This window comes from Cherax quadricarinatus, chromosome 98, assembly GCF_038502225.1.
Source record: "Cherax quadricarinatus isolate ZL_2023a chromosome 98, ASM3850222v1, whole genome shotgun sequence".
NCBI lineage: Eukaryota > Metazoa > Arthropoda > Malacostraca > Decapoda > Parastacidae > Cherax > Cherax quadricarinatus.
Genome location: NC_091389.1, coordinates 9,080,735 through 9,101,649, shown reverse-complemented (window position 1 = coordinate 9,101,649; position 20,915 = coordinate 9,080,735). Strand labels below are relative to the sequence as shown.

Below are 20,915 nucleotides of genomic sequence, written 5' to 3'. Positions count from 1 at the left end.
CACCAGGGTCATTAAGACTGGTTGGTTGGTTAATGGGGTTTAAAGTCTATCTACTACACCAGGGTCATTAAGACTGGTTGGTTGGTTAATGGGGTTTAAAGTCTATCTACTACACCAGGGTCATTAAGACTGGTTGGTTGGTTAATGGGGTTTAAAGTCTATCTACTACACCAGGGTCATTAAGACTGGTTGGTTGGTTAATGGGGTTTAAAGTCTATCTACTACACCAGGGTCATTAAGACTGGTTGGTTGGTTAATGGGGTTTAAAGTCTATCTACTACACCAGGGTCATTAAGACTGGTTGGTTGGTTAATGGAGTTTAAAGTCTATCTACTACACCAGGGTCATTAAGGCTGGTTGGTTGGTTAATGGGGTTTAAAGTCTATCTACTACACCAGGGTCATTAAGACTGGTTGGTTGGTTAATGGGGTTTAAAGTCTATCTACTACACCAGGGTCATTAAGACTGGTTGGTTGGTTAATGGGGTTTAAAGTCTATCTACTACACCAGGGTCATTAAGACTGGTTGGTTGGTTAATGGGGTTTAAAGTCTATCTACTACACCAGGGTCATTAAGACTGGTTGGTTGGTTAATGGGGTTTAAAGTCTATCTACTACACCAGGGTCATTAAGACTGGTTGGTTGGTTAATGGGGTTTAAAGTCTATCTACTACACCAGGGTCATTAAGGCTGGTTGGTTGGTTAATGGGGTTTAAAGTCTATCTACTACACCAGGGTCATTAACACTGGTTGGTTGGTTAATGGGGTTTAAAGTCTATCTACTACACCAGGGTCATTAAGACTGGTTGGTTGGTTAATGGGGTTTAAAGTCTATCTACTACACCAGGGTCATTAAGACTGGTTGGTTGGTTAATGGGGTTTAAAGTCTATCTACTACACCAGGGTCATTAAGACTGGTTGGTTAATGGGGTTTAAAGTCTATCTACTACACCTGGGTCATTAAGACTGGTTGGTTGGTTAATGGGGTTTAAAGTCTATCTACTACAGTAGGGTCATTAAGACTGGTTGGTTGGTTAATGGGGTTTAAAGTCTATCTACTACACCAGGGTCATTAAGACTGGTTGGTTGGTTAATGGGGTTTAAAGTCTATCTACTACACCAGGGTCATTAAGACTGGTTGGTTGGTTAATGGGGTTTAAAGTCTATCTACTACACCAGGGTCATTAAGACTGGTTGGTTGGTTAATGGGGTTTAAAGTCTATCTACTATACCAGGGTCATTAAGACTGGTTGGTTGGTTAATGGGGTATAAAATCTATCTACTACACCAGGGTCATTAAGACTGGTTGGTTGGTTAATGGGGTATAAAGTCTATCTACTACACCAGGGTCATTAAGACTGGTTGTTTGGTTAATGGGGTTTAAAGTCTATCTACTACACCAGGGTCATTAAGACTGGTTGGTTGGTTAATGGGGTTTAAAGTCTATCTACTACACCAGGGTCATTAAGACGGGTTGGTTGGTTAATGGGGTTTAAAGTCTATCTACTACACCAGGGTCATTAAGACTGGTTGGTTGGTTAATGGGGTTTAAAGTCTATCTACTACACCAGGGTCATTAAGACTGGTTGGTTAATGGGGTTTAAAGTCTATCTACTACACCTGGGTCATTAAGACTGGTTGGTTAATGGGGTTTAAAGTCTATCTACTACACCAGGGTCATTAAGACTGGTTGGTTAATGGGGTTTAAAGTCTATCTACTACACCAGGGTCATTAAGACTGGTTGGTTAATGGGGTTTAAAGTCTATCTACTACACCTGGGTCATTAAGACTGGTTGGTTGGTTAATGGGGTTTAAAGTCTATCTACTACAGTAGGTTCATTAAGACTGGTTGGTTGGTTAATGGGGTTTAAAGTCTATCTACTACACCAGGGTCATTAAGACTGGTTGGTTGGTTAATAGGGTTTAAAGTCTATCTACTACACCAGGGTCATTAAGACTGGTTGGTTGGTTAATGGGGTTTAAAGTCTATCTACTACACCAGGGTCATTAAGACTGGTTGGTTGGTTAATGGGGTTTAAAGTCTATCTACTACACCAGGGTCATTAAGACTGGTTGGTTGGTTAATGGGGTTTAAAGTCTATCTACTACACCAGGGTCATTAAGACTGGTTGGTTGGTTAATGGGGTTTAAAGTCTATCTACTACACCAGGGTCATTAAGACTGGTTGGTTGGTTAATGGGGTTTAAAGTCTATCTACTACACCAGGGTCATTAAGACTGGTTGGTTGGTTAATGGGGTTTAAAGTCTATCTACTACACCAGGGTCATTAAGACTGGTTGGTTGGTTAATGGGGTTTAAAGTCTGTCTACTACACCAGGGTCATTAAGACTGGTTGGTTGGTTAATGGGGTTTAAAGTCTATCTACTACACTAGGGTCATTAAGATTGGTTGGTTGGTTAATGGGGTTTAAAGTCTATCTACTACACCAGGGTCATTAAGACTGGTTGGGTGGTTAATGGGGTTTAAAGTCTATCTACTACACTAAGGTCATTAAGACTGGTTGGGTGGTTAATGGGGTTTAAAGTCTATCTACTACACCAGGGTCATTAAGACTGGTTGGTTGGTTAATGGGGTTTAAAGTCTATCTACTACACCAGGGTCATTAAGACTGGTTGGTTGGTTAATGGGGTTTAAAGTCTATCTACTACACCAGGGTCATTAATACTGGTTGGGTGGTTAATGGGGTTTAAAGTCTATCTACTACACCAGAGTCATTAAGATTGGTTGGTTGGTTAATGGGGTTTAAAGTCTATCTACTACACCAGGGTCATTAATACTGGTTGGGTGGTTAATGGGGTTTAAAGTCTATCTACTACACCAGGGTCATTAAGACTGGTTGGTTGGTTAATGGGGTTTAAAGTCTATCTACTACACCAGGGTCATTAAGACTGGTTGGTTGGTTAATGGGGTTTAAAGTCTATCTACTACACCAGGGTCATTAAGGCTGGTTGGGTGGTTAATGGGGTTTAAAGTCTATCTACTACACCAGGGTCATTAAGACTGGTTGGTTGGTTAATGGGGTTTAAAGTCTATCTACTACACCAGGGTCATTAAGACTGGTTGGGTGGTTAATGGGGTTTAAAGTCTATCTACTACACCAGGGTCATTAAGACTGGTTGGTTGGTTAATGGGGTTTAAAGTCTATCTACTACACCAGGGTCATTAAGACTGGTTGGTTGGTTAATGGGGTTTAAAGTCTATCTACTACACCAGGGTCATTAAGACTGGTTGGGTGGTTAATGGGGTTTAAAGTCTATCTACTACACCAGGGTCATTAAGGCTGCAGGTCACCTGTACACCACCAGTCAAGAATACTTTAATACCTAAAATACTGATTAATGTAAACTACCAGTGTATATACACTGAGATATACACCTCTCAGTGTATATACACTGAGATATACACCTCTCAGTGTATATACACTGAGATATACACCTCTCAGTGTATATACACTGAGATATACACCTCTCAGTGTATATACTCTGAGATATACACCTCTCAGTGTATATACACTGAGATATACATCTGTGTATATACACTGGGATATACACCACTCAGTGTATATACACTGAGATATACACCTCCCAGTGTATATACACTGAGATATACACCTCAGTGTATATACACTGAGATATACACCTCTCAGTGTATATACACTGAGATATACACCTCTCAGTGTATATACACTGAGATATACACCTCTCAGTGTATATACACTGAGATATACACCTCTCAGTGTATATACACTGAGATATACACCTCTCAGTGTATATACACTGAGATATACACCTCTCAGTGTATATACACTGTGATATACACCTCTCAGTGTATATACACTGAGATATACACCTCTCAGTGTATATACACTGAGATATACACCTCTCAGTGTATATACACTGAGATATACACCTCTCAGTGTATATACACTGAGATATACACCTCTCAGTGTATATACACTGTGATATACACCTCTCAGTGTATATACACTGAGATATACACCTCTCAGTGTATATACACTGAGATATACACCTCTCAGTGTATATACACAGATATACACTTCTCAGTGTATATACACTGAGATATACACTTCTCAGTGTATATACACTGAGATATACACCTCTCAGTGTATATACACTGAGATATACACCTCTCAGTGTATATACACTGAGATATACACCTCTCAGTGTATATACACTGAGATATACACCTCTCAGTGTATATACACTGAGATATACACCTCTCAGTGTATATACACTGAGATATACACCTCTCAGTGTATATACACTGAGATATACACCTCTCAGTGTATATACACTGATATACACCTCTCAGTGTATATACACTGAGATATACACCTCTCAGTGTATATACACTGTGATATACACCTCTCAGTGTATATACACTGAGATATACACCTCTCAGTGTATATACACTGAGATATACACCTCTCAGTGTATATACACTCAGATCTACACCTCTCAGTGTATATACACTGAGAGAAATACACAAGTGTATATACCCTGAGCTGTATGGAATCCAAAATTCTTTTTCTGTGTTGAATTCTAAATAAAAATTCCACACATCTTTATGCAATATTTTAACCAATTTTCAGTTTGCTTAAATAATTTTTGTTTATTCACAATTTATTTTATTTATCCTCTTTATTCGCACTTTCTTTTAATTATTTATTAATGTTATATAATCTCATACCAGATTTTTTTGAGACTTCATCTGGTTTAAAAATTTATTCGTTTTCTATTAATTATCGAAAAAAAAATTAGGGGGAAACTACGGAAAAAATATTTGTCGAGAATATTAATGTTTATTATCAACATTGCTGAAAGATCTTCCAGTTCCAGTAGTGGACAGTATCTTCCAGTTCCAGTACTGGACGGTATCTTCTTGTTCCAGTAGTGGACAGTATCTTCTTGTTCCAGAAGTGGACAGTATCTTCTTGTTCCAGTAGTGGACAGTATCTTCCAGTACCAGTACTGGACAGTATCTTCCAGTTCCAGTACTGGACGGTATCTTCTTGTTCCAGTAGTGGACAGTATCTTCTTGTTCCAGAAGTGGACAGTATCTTCTTGTTCCAGTAGTGGACAGTATCTTCCAGTACCAGTACTGGACAGTATCTTCTTGTTCCAGTACTGGACAGTATCTTCTTGTTCCAGTACTGGACAGTATCTTCTTGTTCCAGTACTGGACAGTATCTTCCAGTTCCAGTACTGGACAGTATCTTCTTGTTCCAGTACTGGACAGTATCTTCCAGTTCCAGTACTGGACAGTATCTTCCAGTTCCAGTACTGGACAGTATCTTCTTGTTCCAGTACTGGACAGTATCTTCCAGTTCCAGTACTGGACAGTATCTTCTTGTTCCAGTACTGGACAGTATCTTCTTGTTCCAGTACTGGACAGTATCTTCCAGTTCCAGTACTGGACAGTATCTTCTTGTTCCAGTACTGGACAGTATCTTCTTGTTCCAGTACTGGACAGTATCTTCCAGTTCCAGTACTGGACAGTATCTTCTTGTTCCAGTACTGGACAGTATCTTCCAGATCCAGTACTGGACAGTATCTTCCAGTTCCAGTACTGGACAGTATCTTCTTGTTCCAGTACTGGACAGTATCTTCCAGTTCCAGTAGTGGACAGTATCTTCTTGTTCCAGTACTGGACAGTATCTTCCAGTTCCAGTACTGGACAGTATCTTCTTGTTCCAGTACTGGACAGTATCTTCCAGTTCCAGTACTGGACTGTATCTTCTTGTTCCAGTACTGGACAGAATCTTCTTGTTCCAGTACTGGACATTATCTTCCAGTTCCAGTACTGGACAGTATATTCTTGTTCCAGTACTGGACAGTATCTTCCAGTTCCAGTACTGGACAGTATCTTCTTGTTCCAGTACTGGACAGTATCTTCTTTTTCCAGTACTGGACAGTATCTTCCAGTACCAGTACTGGACAGTATCTTCTTGTTTAATTACTGGACAGTACCTTTCAGTTCCAGTACTGGACAGTATCTTTCAGTACCAGTACTGGACAGTATCTTCTTGTTCCAGTCCTGGACAGTATCTTCTTGTTCCAGTACTGGACAGTATCTTCCAGTACCAGTACTGGACAGTATCTTCTTGTTCCAGTACTGGACAGTATCTTCCAGTACAAGTACTGGACAGTATCTTCTTGTTCCAGTACTGGACAGTATCTTCCAGTTCCAGTACTGGACAGTATCTTCCAGTACCAGTACTGGACAGTATCTTCTTGTTCCAGTACTGGAGAGTATCTTCGTGTTCAAGTACTGGACAGTATCTTCTTGTTCCAGTACTGGACAGTATCTTCCAGTTCCAGTACTGGACAGTATCTTCCAGTTCCAGTACTGGACAGTATCTTCTTGTTCCAGTACTGGACAGTATCTTCCAGTTCCAGTACTGGACAGTATTTTCCAGTTCCAGTCCTGGACAGTATCTTCTTGTTCCAGTACTGGACAGTATCTTCCAGTTCCAGTACTGGACAGTATCTTCCAGTTCCAGTACTGGACAGTATCTTCTTGTTCCAGTACTGGACAGTATCTTCCAGTTCCAGTACTGGACAGTATCTTCTTGTTCCATTACTGGACAGTATCTTCCAGTTCCAGTACTGGACAGTATCTTCTTGTTCCAGTACTGGACAGTATCTTCCAGTTCCAGTACTGGACAGTATCTTCTTGTTCCAGTACTGGACAGTATCTTCCAGTTCCAGTACTGGACAGTATCTTCTTGTTCCAGTACTGGACAGTATCTTCTTGTTCCAGTACTGGACAGTATCTTCTTGTTCCAGTACTGGACAGTATCTTCCAGTTCCAGTACTGGACAGTATCTTCCAGTTCCAGTACTGGACAGTATCTTCTTGTTCCAGTACTGGACAGTATCTTCTTGTTCCAGTACTGGCCATCATCTTCTTGTTCCAGTACTGGCCATCATCTTCTTGTTCCAGTACTGGCCTTCATCTTCTTGTTCCAGTACTGGCCATCATCTTCTTGTATCAGTACTGGACAGTATCTTCTTGTTCCAGTACTGGACAGTATCTTCTTGTTCCAGTACTGGACAGTATCTTCTTGTTCCAGTACTGGACAGTATCTTCTTGTTCCAGTACTGGCCATCATCTTCTTGTTCCAGTACTGGCCATCATCTTCTTGTTCCAGTACTGGCCATCATCTTCTTGTATCAGTACTGGACAGTATCTTCTTGTTCCAGTACTGGACAGTATCTTCTTGTTCCAGTACTGGCCATCATCTTCTTGTTCCAGTACTGGCCATCATCTTCTTGTATCAGTAATGGACAGTATCTTCTTGTTCCAGTACTGGACAGTATCTTCTTGTTCCAGTACTGGACAGTATCTTCTTGTTCCAGTACTGGACAGTATCTTCTTGTTCCAGTACTGGCCATCATCTTCTTGTTCCAGTACTGGCCATCATCTTCTTGTTCCAGTACTGGCCATCATCTTCTTGTATCAGTACTGGACAGTATCTTCTTGTTCCAGTACTGGCCAGCATCTCCTTGCATTAGTACTGGACAGTATCTTCCGGTTCCAGTATTGGACATAAACCTAGTGTTCCACAAACAATCATGGAGAAAGATATCAGTATCATTATCCTTTCACGTTCCAGGAAGTCCCTGGAGGACCACCAGGCCCTCCAGGAAGGTCTGGACGCCGAGACCAGAGACCTGGAACGAGCACTGGTCGAGTCCAAGGAAGAGAAAGAGAGACTGGAACAGGAGAGAGACAGAGAGAAGCAGATGCTGGAAGAAGCCCTGAAATTATCCCTTAGTGACACACCTGGAGAAGTTACCCCTAGAGAGCCTCTGCCTCCCTTCCAGGTGAGAGACAGAGAGATAGAGAGAGAGAGAGAGAAAGAGAGAGTGTGAGTCAATGACATCAGAATGTTAAGAGATTGTATAACAGGTTCAACCAGTTTTAAATAGAGTAACGTAGTTTCCAATGGAAAATTTTTATGTGTATAAATATGAGAAATATGATCAGAGTAAACACGTGATATACAGGGTGTGTGTACACTGAGAGGTGTATATCTCAGTGTATATACACTGAGAGGTGTATATCTCAGTGTATATACACTGAGAGGTGTATATCTCAGTGTATATACACTGAGAGGTGTATATCACAGTGTATATACACTGAGAGGTGTATATCTCAGAGTATATACACTGGTAGTTTACATTAATCAGTATTTTAGGTATTAAAGTATTCTTGACTGGTGGTGACCAGGTGACCTGCAGCCTTAATGACCCTGGTGTAGTAGATAGACTTTAAACCCCATTAACCAACCAACCAGTCTTAATGACCCTGGTGTAGTAGATAGACTTTAAACCCCATTAACCAACCAACCAGTCTTAATGACCCTGGTGTAGTAGATAGACTTTAAACCCCATTAACCAACCAACCAGTCTTAATGACCCTGGTGTAGTAGATAGACTTTAAACCCCATTAACCAACCAACCAGTCTTAATGACCCTGGTGTAGTAGATAGACTTTAAACCCCATTAACCAACCAACCAGTCTTAATGACCCTGGTGTAGTAGATAGACTTTAAACCCCATTAACCAACCAACCAGTCTTAATGACCCTGGTGTAGTAGATAGACTTTAAACCTCATTAACCAACCAACCAGTCTTAATGACCCTGGTGTAGTAGATAGACTTTAAACCCCATTAACCAACCAACCAGTCTTAATGACCCTGGTGTAGTAGATAGACTTTAAACCCCATTAACCAACCAACCAGTCTTAATGACCCTGGTGTAGTAGATAGACTTTAAACCCCATTAACCGAACCAACCAGTCTTAATGACCCTGATGTAGTAGATAGACTTTAAACCCCATTAACCAACCAACCAGTCTTAATGACCCTGGTGTAGTAGATAGACTTTAAACCCCATTAACCAACCAACCAGTCTTAATGACCCTGATGTAGTAGATAGACTTTAAACCCCATTAACCAACCAACCAGTCTTAATGACCCTGGTGTAGTAGATAGACTTTAAACCCCATTAACCAACCAACCAGTCTTAATGACCCTGGTGTAGTAGATAGACTTTAAACCCCATTAACCAACCAACCAGTCTTAATGACCCTGGTGTAGTAGATAGACTTTAAACCCCATTAACCAACCAACCAGTCTTAATGACCCTGGTGTAGTAGATAGACTTTAAACCCCATTAACCAACCAACCAGTCTTAATGACCCTGGTGTAGTAGATAGACTTTAAACCCCATTAACCAACCAACCAGTCTTAATGACCCTGGTGTAGTAGATAGACTTTAAACCCCATTAACCAACCAACTAGTCTTAATGACCCTGGTGTAGTAGATAGACTTTAAACCCCATTAACCAACCAACCAGTCTTAATGACCCTGGTGTAGTAGATAGACTTTAAACCCCATTAACCAACCAACCAGTCTTAATGACCCTGGTGTAGTAGATAGACTTTAAACCCCATTAACCAACCAACCAGTCTTAATGACCCTGGTGTAGTAGATAGACTTTAAACCCCATTAACCAACCAACCAGTCTTAATGACCCTGATGTAGTAGATAGACTTTAAACCCCATTAACCAACCAACCAGTCTTAATGACCCTGGTGTAGTAGATAGACTTTAAACCCCATTAACCAACCAACCAGTCTTAATGACCCTGGTGTAGTAGATAGACTTTAAACCCCATTAACCAACCAACCAGTCTTAATGACCCTGGTGTAGTAGATAGACTTTAAACCCCATTAACCAACCAACCAGTCTTAATGACCCTGGTGTAGTAGATAGACTTTAAACCCCATTAACCAACCAACCAGTCTTAATGACCCTGGTGTAGTAGATAGACTTTAAACCCCATTAACCAACCAACCAGTCTTAATGACCCTGGTGTAGTAGATAGACTTTAAACCCCATTAACCAACCAACCAGCCTTAATGACCCTGGTGTAGTAGATAGACTTTAAACCCCATTAACCAACCAACCAGTCTTAATGACCCTGATGTAGTAGATAGACTTTAAACCCCATTAACCAACCAACCAGTCTTAATGACCCTAGTGTAGTAGATAGACTTTAAACCCCATTAACCAACCAACCAGTCTTAATGACCCTGGTGTAGTAGATAGACTTTAAACCCCATTAACCAACCAACCAGTCTTAATGACCCTGGTGTAGTAGATAGACTTTAAACCCCATTAACCAACCAACCAGTCTTAATGACCCTGGTGTAGTAGATAGACTTTAAACCCCATTAACCAACCAACCAGTCTTAATGACCCTGGTGTAGTAGATAGACTTTAAACCCCATTAACCAACCAACCAGTCTTAATGACCCTGGTGTAGTAGATAGACTTTAAACCCCATTAACCAACCAACCAGTCTTAATGACCCTGGTGCAGTAGATAGACTTTAAACCCCATTAACCAACCAACCAGTCTTAATGACCCTGGTGTAGTAGATAGACTTTAAACCCCATTAACCAACCAACCAGTCTTAATGACCCTGGTGTAGTAGATAGACTTTAAACCCCATTAACCAACCAACCAGTCTTAATGACCCTGGTGTAGTAGATAGAATTTAAACCCCATTAACCAACCATCTCAAGTCAGTTCAAAGTCACAGACTCCAGGATTAACTCCAATGTCGTCCCTAACCCCCCCCCAAACTCCGGTTTACAGAGCACCGAGGTAAACCCTGAAGAGCTCAAGAAGAGACAGGAGTACCTGAAGGCGCAGAGGGACAAGCTCCTGGCCCTGAAGCAGGAGGAGAGAGAGAAACAACTCGCTGCCTTTGAGAAATCTGAGCCACAGAAACGACCCAAGTCTTCCCGAGCAGCGAGAAAAGTTAGTACAGTTTACCCTCTCATTATTAGTATAGTTTACCCTCTCATTATTAGTATAGTTTACCCTCTCATTATTAGTATAGTTTACCCTCTCATTATTAGTATAGTTTACCCTCTCATTATTAGTATAGTTTACCCTCTCATTATTAGTATAGTTTACCCTCTCATTATTAGTATAGTTTACCCTCTCATTATTAGTATAGTTTACCCTCTCATTATTAGTATAGTTCACCCTCTCATTATCATCCACTTAATTATTAGTATAGTTCACCCTCTCATTATTAGTATAGTTCACCCTCTCATTATTAGTATAGTTCACCCTCTCATTATTAGTATAGTTCACCCTCTCATTATTATCCACTTAATTATTAGTATAGTTCACCCTCTCATTATTAGTATAGTTCACCCTCTCATTATTAGTATAGTTCACCCTCTCATTATTAGTATAGTTCACCCTCTCATTATTAGTATAGTTCACCCTCTCATTATTAGTATAGTTCACCCTCTCATTATTAGTATAGTTCACCCTCTCATTATTAGTATAGTTCACCCTCTCATTATTATCCACTTAATTATTAGTATAGTTCACCCTCTCATTATTAGTATAGTTCACCCTCTCATTATTAGTATAGTTCACCCTCTCATTATTATCCACTTAATTAGTATAGTTTACCCTCTGTTAGTTAATTATTAGTGTAGTTTACCCATGGATTATCCTTTATTAATTATCACAATTATCATTACCACAATTATCATACCACACTTATCATTACCACAATCATCATTACCACAATTATCATTACCACAATCACCACAATTACCACAGGTACTGGACGGTTCCACTATCATTACCACAATCACCACAATTACCACAATTACCACAGGTACTGGAAGGTTCCACTATCATTACCACAATCACCACAATTACCACAGGTGCTGGAAGGTTCCACTATCATTATCACAATCACCACAATTACCACAGGTGCTGGAAGGTTCCACTATCATTACCACAATCACCACAATTACCACAGGTGCTGGAAGGTTCCACTATCATTACCACAATCACCACAATTACCACAATTACCACAATTACCACAGGAGCTGGAAGGTTTCACTATCATTACCACAATCACCACAATTACCACAGGTGCTGGAAGGTTCCACTATCATTACCACAATCACCACAATTACCACAATTACCACAATTACCACAGGAGCTGGAAGGTTCCACTATCATTACCACAATCACCACAATTACCACAGGTGCTGGAAGGTTCCATTATCATTACCACAATCACCACAATTACCACAGGTGCTGGAAGGTTCCACTATCATTACCACAATCACCACAATCACCACAGGTGCTGGAAGGTTCCACTATCATTACCACAATCACCACAATTACCACAGGTGCTGGAAGGTTCCACTATCATTACCACAATCACCACAATTACCACAGGTGCTGGAAGGTTCCACTATCATTACCACAATCACCACAATTACCACAATTACCACAGGTGCTGGAAGGTTCCACTATCATTACCACAATCACCACAATTACCACAGGTGCTGGAAGGTTCCACTATCATTACCACCATCACCACAATTACCACAGGTACTGGAAGGTTCCACTATCATTACCACCATCACCACAATTACCACAATTACCACAGGTGCTGGAAGGTTCCACTATCATTACCACCATCACCACAATTACCACAATTACCACAGGTACTGGAAGGTTCCACTATCATTACCACCATCACCACAATTACCACAATTACCACAGGTGCTGGAAGGTTCCACTATCATTACCACCATCACCACAATTACCACAATTACCACAGGTACTGGAAGGTTCCACTATCATTACCACCATCACCACAATTACCACAATTACCACAATTACCACAGGTGCTGGAAGGTTCCACTATCATTACCACAATCACCACAATTACCACAGGTGCTGGAAGGTTCCACTATCATTACCACAATCACCACAATTACCACAATTACCACAGGTGCTGGAAGGTTCCACTATCATTACCACAATCACCACAATCACCACAATTACCACAATTATCATTACCACAATCACCACAATTACCACAGGTACTGGAAGGTTCCACTATCATTACCACCATCACCACAATTACCACAATTACCACAGGTGCTGGAAGGTTCCACTATCATTACCACAATCACCACAATCACCACAATTACCACAGGTGCTGGAAGGTTCCACTATCATTACCACAATTACCACAATTACCACAGGTGCTGGAAGGTTCCACTATCATTACCACAATTACCACAATTACCACAGGTGCTGGAAGGTTCCACTATCATTACCACAATTACCACAATTACCACAGGTGCTGGAAGGTTCCACTATCATTACCACAATCACCACAATTACCACAGGTGCTGGAAGGTTCCACTATCATTACCACCATCACCACAATCACCACAATTACCACAGGTGCTGGAAGGTTCCACTATCATTACCACAATCACCGCAATTACCACAGGTGCTGGAAGGTTCCACTATCATTACCACAATCACCACAATTACCACAGGTGCTGGAAGGCTCCACTATCATTACCACAATCACCACAATTACCACACGTACTGGAAGGTTCAACTATCATTACCACAATCACCACAATTACCACAGGTGCTGGAAGGTTCCACTATCATTACCACAATCACCACAATTACCACAATTACCACAGGTGCTGGAAGGTTCCACTATCATTACCACAATCACCACAATTACCACAGGTGCTGAAAGGTTCCACTATCATTACCACAATCACCACAATTACCACAATTACCACAGGTGCTGAAAGGTTCCACTATCATTACCACAATCACCACAATTACCACAGGTGCTGAAAGGTTCCACTATCATTAGCACAATCACCACAATTACCACAGGTGCTGGAAGGTTCCACTATCATTACCACAATCACCACAATTACCACAGGTGCTGGAAGGCTCCACTATCATTACCACAATCACCACAATTACCACAGGTACTGGAAGCTTCCACTATCATTACCACAATCACCACAATTACCACAGGTGCTGGAAGGTTCCACTATCATTACCACAATCATCACAATTACCACAATTACCACAATTACCACAGGTGCTGGAAGGTTCCACTATCATTACGACAATCACCACAATTACCCCAATTACCACAGGTGCTGGAAGGCTCCACTATCATTACCACAATCACCACAATTACCACAATTACCACAGGTGCTGGAAGGTTCCACTATCATTACCACAATCACCACAATCACCACAATTACCACAGGTGCTGGAAGGCTCCACTATCATTACCACAATCACCACAATTACCACAGGTACTGGAAGGTTCCACTATCATTACCACAATTACCACAGGTACTGGAAGGTTCCACTATCATTACCACAATCACCACAATTACCACAATTACCACAGGTACTGGAAGGTTCCACTATTATTACCACAATCACCGTGCTGGAAGGTTCCTCACTATCATTCACCACAATCACCGCTAATTACCTACAGGCATGCCTGGTGGTTCCAATTATCATTACCACAATCACCACAATTACCACAATTACTACAGGAGCTGGGGAAGGCTCCACTACTCATTACCACAATCACCACAATTACCACAGGCAGTGCATGGAAGGTCCCTCCATCTATTGGCATTACCACAATCACCACAATTACTACAGGAAATGGAAGGCCCAACTTATCAATTACCACAATCAACTTACAATTGCTACCACAGGTGTGCATGGAAGGTCCACCTGTCATTACCACAATCACCATAAATTACCACAATACCTACAGGTGACTGGTGGTTCCACTATCATTACCACAATCACCACAATCACCACAATTACTCACAGGTGGCTGGAAGGCCCTCCACTCATCATTACCCACAATCACCATAATTGACCTATAGGTGCTGGAAGGTTCCACCTGTCATTTCACAATCACCACACCTACCTACACCACCTACAGGTGCTGGAAGGTTCCACTATCAATTACCACAATCATTCCTTCCACAATTACCTTCACAATTAAATTACAGGTGCTGGAAGGCCCTTGTACTCATCATTACCACAATCACCACAATTACCACAGGTGCTGGGAAGGCTCCACTATCATTACCTACAATGGCACCGCCAATTAATTGGCCAATTAACCTAAAGGTGCTGGTAGGCTCCAGTCATCATTACCACAATTACCTGGCAATTACCTCAATAACTTACCAGAGGTGGTCTTGGAAGGAACATCCACATCATCATTCACCGAATACAATCACCTACAATTCACCACAATTACCACATAATTACCACAGGTGCTGGAAGGTTCCACTTACTACATTACCTACAATCACCACAATTACCTACAGGTGGGCTGGAAGGCCTCCACCTATCATTACCAGCCAATCACCATACAACCGACTACAGGTGCAATGGAAGGTTCCACCTATCTATTACCAATCAACCACAATTAGAGGAAGGTTGACTGGAAGGTTCCACTTATACAATTCACCACAATCCACCTACAACTTGCACCATTACAGGTGCTGGAAGGTTCCTACTATCGGTTACCACTAATCACCATAATTCAACCACAATTACTGCTGGAAGGCTGGCCCACTATCATTACCACAATCACCAATTAACTTATGCAGGTACTGAAGGTACTCCAACTATCATTACCACAATAACCACAATTCCCACAGGTGCTGGAAGGTTCCACTATCATTACCACAATCACCACAATTACCACAGGTGCTGGAAGGTTCCACTATCATTACCACAATCACCACAATTACCACAGGTGCTGGAAGGTTCCACTATCATTACCACAATCACCACAATTACCACAGGTGCTGGAAGGTTCCACTATCATTACCACAATCACCACAATTACCACAGGTGCTGGAAGGTTCCACTATCATTACCACAATCACCACAATTACAGTGCAGGCTGGAAGGTCTCCAACTATCATTACCACAATCAACCTAATAATTACCTACAGGTGGTCCGGGAAGGTTCCACTCATCATTACCACAATCACCTCATAATTACCTACAGGTGCGCTGGAAGGTTCCACCATCACTACCACAATCACCACAACTTACCTACAGGTACTGGAAGCTTCCCAATACTGCATTACCACAATCTCCACAATTACTACAGGTGCTGGAAGGTTCCTCCTCTATCTAATTACCACAATCACCACAATTACCACAATTACCACAGGTGCTGGAAGGTTCCACTATCATTACCACAATCACCACAATCACCACAATTACCACAGGTGCTGGAAGGCTCCACTATCATTACAACAATCACCCCAATTACCACAGGTGCTGGAAGGTTCCACTGTCATTACAACAATCACCACAATTACCACAATTACCACAGGTGCTGGAAGGTTCCACTATCCTTACCACAATCACCACAATTACCACAATTACCACAGGTGCTGGAAGGTTCCACTATCATTACCACAATCACCACAATCACCACAATTACCACAGGTGCTGGAAGGTTCCACTATCATTACCACAATCACCACAATTACCACAATTACCAAAGGTGCTGGTAGGCTCCACTATCATTACCACAATTACCACAGGTGCTGGAAGGCTCCACTATCATTACCACAATCACCACAATTACCACAGGTGCTGGAAGGTTCCACTATCATTACCACAATCACCACAATTACCACAGGTGCTGGAAGGTTCCACTATCATTACCACAATCACCACAATTACCACAGGTGCTGGAAGGCTCCACTATCATTACCACAATCACCACAATTACCACAGGTGCTGGAAGGTTCCACTATCATTACCACAATCACCACAATTACCACAGGTGCTGGAAGGTTCCACTATCATTACCACAATCACCACAATTACCACAGGTGCTGGAAGGTTCCACTATCATTACCACAATCACCACAATTACCACAGGTGCTGGAAGGCTCCACTATCATTACCACAATCACCACAATTACCACAGGTACTGGAAGGTTCCACTATCATTACCACAATCACCACAATTACCACAGGTGCTGGAAGGTTCCACTATCATTACCACAATCACCACAATTACCACAGGTACTGGAAGGTTCCACTATCATTACCACAATTACCACAGGTACTGGAAGGTTCCACTATCATTACCACAATCACCACAATTACCACAGGTACTGGAAGGTTCCACTATCATTACCACAATCACCACAATTACCACAATTACCACAGGTGCTGGAAGGTTCCACTATCATTACCACAATCACCACAATTACCACAGGTGCTGGAAGGTTCCACTATCATTACCACAATCACCACAATTACCACAGGTGCTGGAAGGTTCCACTATCATTACCACAATCACCACAATTACCACAGGTACTGGAAGGTTCCACTATCATTACCACAATCACCACAATTACCACAATTACCACAGGTACTGGAAGGTTCCACTATCATTACCACAATCACCACAATTACCACAGGTACTGGAAGGTTCCACTATCATTACCACAATCACCACAATTACCACAGGTACTGGAAGGTTCCACTATCATTACCACAATCACCACAATTACCACAGGTACTGGACAGGTGCTATCATTACCACAATTCCACTATCATTACCACAATCACCACAATTACCACAGGTACTGGAAGGTTCCACTATCATTACCACAATCACCACAATTACCACAGGTACTGGAAGGTTCCACTATCATTACCACAATCACCACAATTACCACAGGTACTGGAAGGTTCCACTATCATTACCACAATCACCACAATTACCACAATTACCACAGGTACTGGAAGGTTCCACTATCATTACCACAATTACCACAGGTACTGGAAGGTTCCACTATCATTACCACAATTACCACAATTACCACAATTACCACTATCATTACCACAATCACCACAATTACCACAATTACCACAGGTGCTGGAAGGTTCCACTATCATTACCACAATCACCACAATTACCACAGGTGCTGGAAGGTTCCACTATCATTACCACAATCACCACAATTACCACAATTACCACAGGTGCTGGAAGGCTCCACTATCATTACCACAATCACCACAATTACCACAATTACCACAGGTGCTGGAAGGTTCCACTATCATTACCACAATCACCACAATTACCACAATTACCACAATTACCACAGGTGCTGGAAGGCTCCACTATCGACGCTCAGACACTACACGTCAGAAAGGCTCTGGCAGAAAGGCTCAAGGCTGAAGTCATCGGTGAACAGTAAGACGGGGAAAAAGGCCTCGAAAAACTGAAAAAAGCCCTCAAAAGAAAGTAATTGATAAAAGGCCTCGGTAAAAGGCCTTAGGGATGAAAGGATTTTGTAAAAAAGGCCTTGAAAAGTCTTCGGCACAGTCAAGGAGGAAGGGAAAAAGGCCCTGGTCCGGCAGCAGCAGACTTTCCGGCCATTAATTAAGCCACTTTGTTTTTACCTCTGAAAGGCCTTTTATTGTTAAGGTTTTCTAATTCTCACTAAAATTCTCTTCTCCCGGTCCCATAAGCCCGAAGGCCTTTTGAAGACTTCTTTTAAAGACTTCAATGATTTCTAAGACTCTCAAGATTGTTCTGAAGACTTCTCAAGGCTTTTGAAGGCTCATGAAGGCTTTTGAAGATTTCTGAAGGCTTTTGAAGGCCTTTGAAGGCTTTTGAAGATTTCTGAATGCTTTTGAAGGCTTTTGAAGATTTCCGAAGGCTTTTGAAGGCTTTTCAAGACTCCTAAAGGCTTCTAAAGGCTCCTGAAGATTTCTGAAGTCTCCTGAAGGCTCCTGAAGGCCCCTGAAGGCTCCTGAAGGCTCCTGAAGGCCCCTGAAGGCCCCTTGAAGGCCCCTGAAAGGTCCTAAAGGCCCTTGAAGGCTCCTAAAGGCTCCTGAAGGCTCCTGAAGGCCCCTGAAGGTTCTGAAGGCTCCTGAAGGCCCCTGAAGGCTCCTGAAGGCTCCTGAAGGCTCCTGAAGGCTCCTGAAGGCCCCTAAAGGCTCCTGAAGGCTCCTGAAGGCTCCTAAAGGCCCCTGAAGGTTCCTGAAGGCTCCTAAAGGCCCCTGAAGGCTCCTGAAGGCCCCTGAAGGCTCCTGAAGGCCCCTGAAGGCTCCTGAAGGCTCCTGAAGGCCCCTGAAGGCTCCTGAAGGCTCCTGAAGGCTCCTGAAGGCCCCTGAAGGCTCCTGAAGTCTCCTAAAGGCTCCTAAAGGCCCCTGAAGGCTCCTAAAGGCCCCTGAAGGCTCCTGAAAGCCCCTGAAGGCTCCTGAAGGCTCCTGAAGGCTCCTAAAGGCCCCTGAAGGCTCCTGAAGGCCCCTGAAGGCTCCTGAAGGCTCCTGAAGGCCCCTGAAGGCTCCTGAAGGCTCCTGAAGGCCCCTGAAGGCTCCTGAAGGCTCCTGAAGGCTCCTGAAGGCTCCTAAAGGCCCCTGAAGGCTCCTAAAGGCCCCTGAAGGCTCCTGAAGGCTTGACGTAATCACCCTGTGTGACATCACCCACTGCTGTGATGTCAGTGTTGTGTCAGTGGGATGAACTACAACGCAGCAGTAGACGGGGACAACATGGCGTCCCAAATTTAGACTTCAAATGGCAAATATCTCAAAATATACACATGGTTTTTTGTATTGCAAGAGTAGATTTGACTCAATTTTTTCCTGTATGTCTAAAAATATCGATGTTTTTTCACCAGTTGCTCAAAAAATCACAAAAAAAAATGTGTAAATGAGTACTGGGTCAATTTCTGACGGGGGGCTAACGCCCCAAAAAAAGAAAAATGACCCCTTTTTTTGAGTTATGCTTCGCATTTTGATTCACTAAGACACTTACACTGTGATATATGTATATGCAAAGGCTGGCACTGTGGCTGGCCCTGGCCATTAGTGCCATTTATGGAGTCACAAACGCAATTCAAGAGGCTATTTAACCACGTTTATCCCACACACTGGCCTTTTTCAGGTCACATACAGGTCTACCTGGTCATTCTTGACCTGTTCTTGATCCTTATCCCTCATAACATACTGACCTGCCCATCCTAGGCAGGTCAGTCTCAAATCCAACCTACCTTGATCCATCATGGGGCTTGGTCTCAGACCGGGCCACGGGGGCGTTGACCCCGGAACCTGACCAGCAGGGCTGTGGCTCGTACGTTGGATTGCGTGCAGCCAGCAGTAACAGCCTGGTTGGTCAGACCCTGATCCACCATGAGGCCTGGTCACAGACTGGGCCGCGGGGGCGTTGACCCCCGGAAGTCTCTCCAGGAAAACCCAGTCTTCACACAGGAGTGTTTCAAAAAGATAGACCCGGTTTCAATGCAACATGCTTTAAAAATGGGTAATTTTGAAACACCCCCATATATGCTGACTCTCTACCCTGGTAGATCTGTTTTGTGACTGATGAAACCCAGTATGTGGGCGAAATACAGTAGAGCATCGCATTATAGTGCATTGATCTACACAATACCATTTGTCTGTACACGAGAGAACCTTCTAGACATAGCCTTCCTCAGTGCCTTTTAAAGCTAGTTTCGTACGAGGGGAAGTTCGGGGTTATCAGTCCCTCAGGAGAGACTGATAATGCCACTACGTGGTGAAGCATTTCTCCAGCCAGTGGCTTCCTCAGTCCAATACAGACAACACACTGACTCCAGCCTCAGGGACTGATCACCCCAAACTCCTCCTGACCTCCAACCATTCTTCTCATTATACTGAAATTCACAATAGATAAAATAGACACCGTTTTTGACCATAAAGTTTCGCCTAGTGACTTGCTACAGCCTCCTGTGTGAGCGAAAAGTTGTGAATAATGTCGCTACCCTCTGAAAAGGACCTCACTTAAAGGTGTCCTCTCACAGACCCATATTCTATTGTTCTATCTTCTATTCTTCTATCGTCTATTGCTCTATGGTTAGCAGAAATAGACCCAATAATTGATGGTAGATATAGGCCTAAGACAGGCCATTT

The 20,915-nt window shown here is 42.5% G+C and overlaps 1 protein-coding gene across 2 annotated transcripts in view; it reads left to right on the top strand.

Moving 5' to 3' along the window:
* The window catches only part of LOC128702534 (cilia- and flagella-associated protein 36), a 29,950-nt gene extending 9,035 nt beyond the window's left edge, over positions 1 to 20,915 (top strand). For both annotated transcript variants that reach the window (XM_070105337.1, XM_070105336.1), the window contains 3 exons: positions 7,660 to 7,870; positions 10,716 to 10,880; positions 18,125 to 20,915. In XM_070105337.1, the coding sequence (XP_069961438.1) occupies positions 7,660 to 7,870; positions 10,716 to 10,880; positions 18,125 to 18,217 (469 nt within the window). In that variant the 3' untranslated portion in view covers positions 18,218 to 20,915. The remainder of the gene's footprint in view (positions 1 to 7,659; positions 7,871 to 10,715; positions 10,881 to 18,124) is intronic.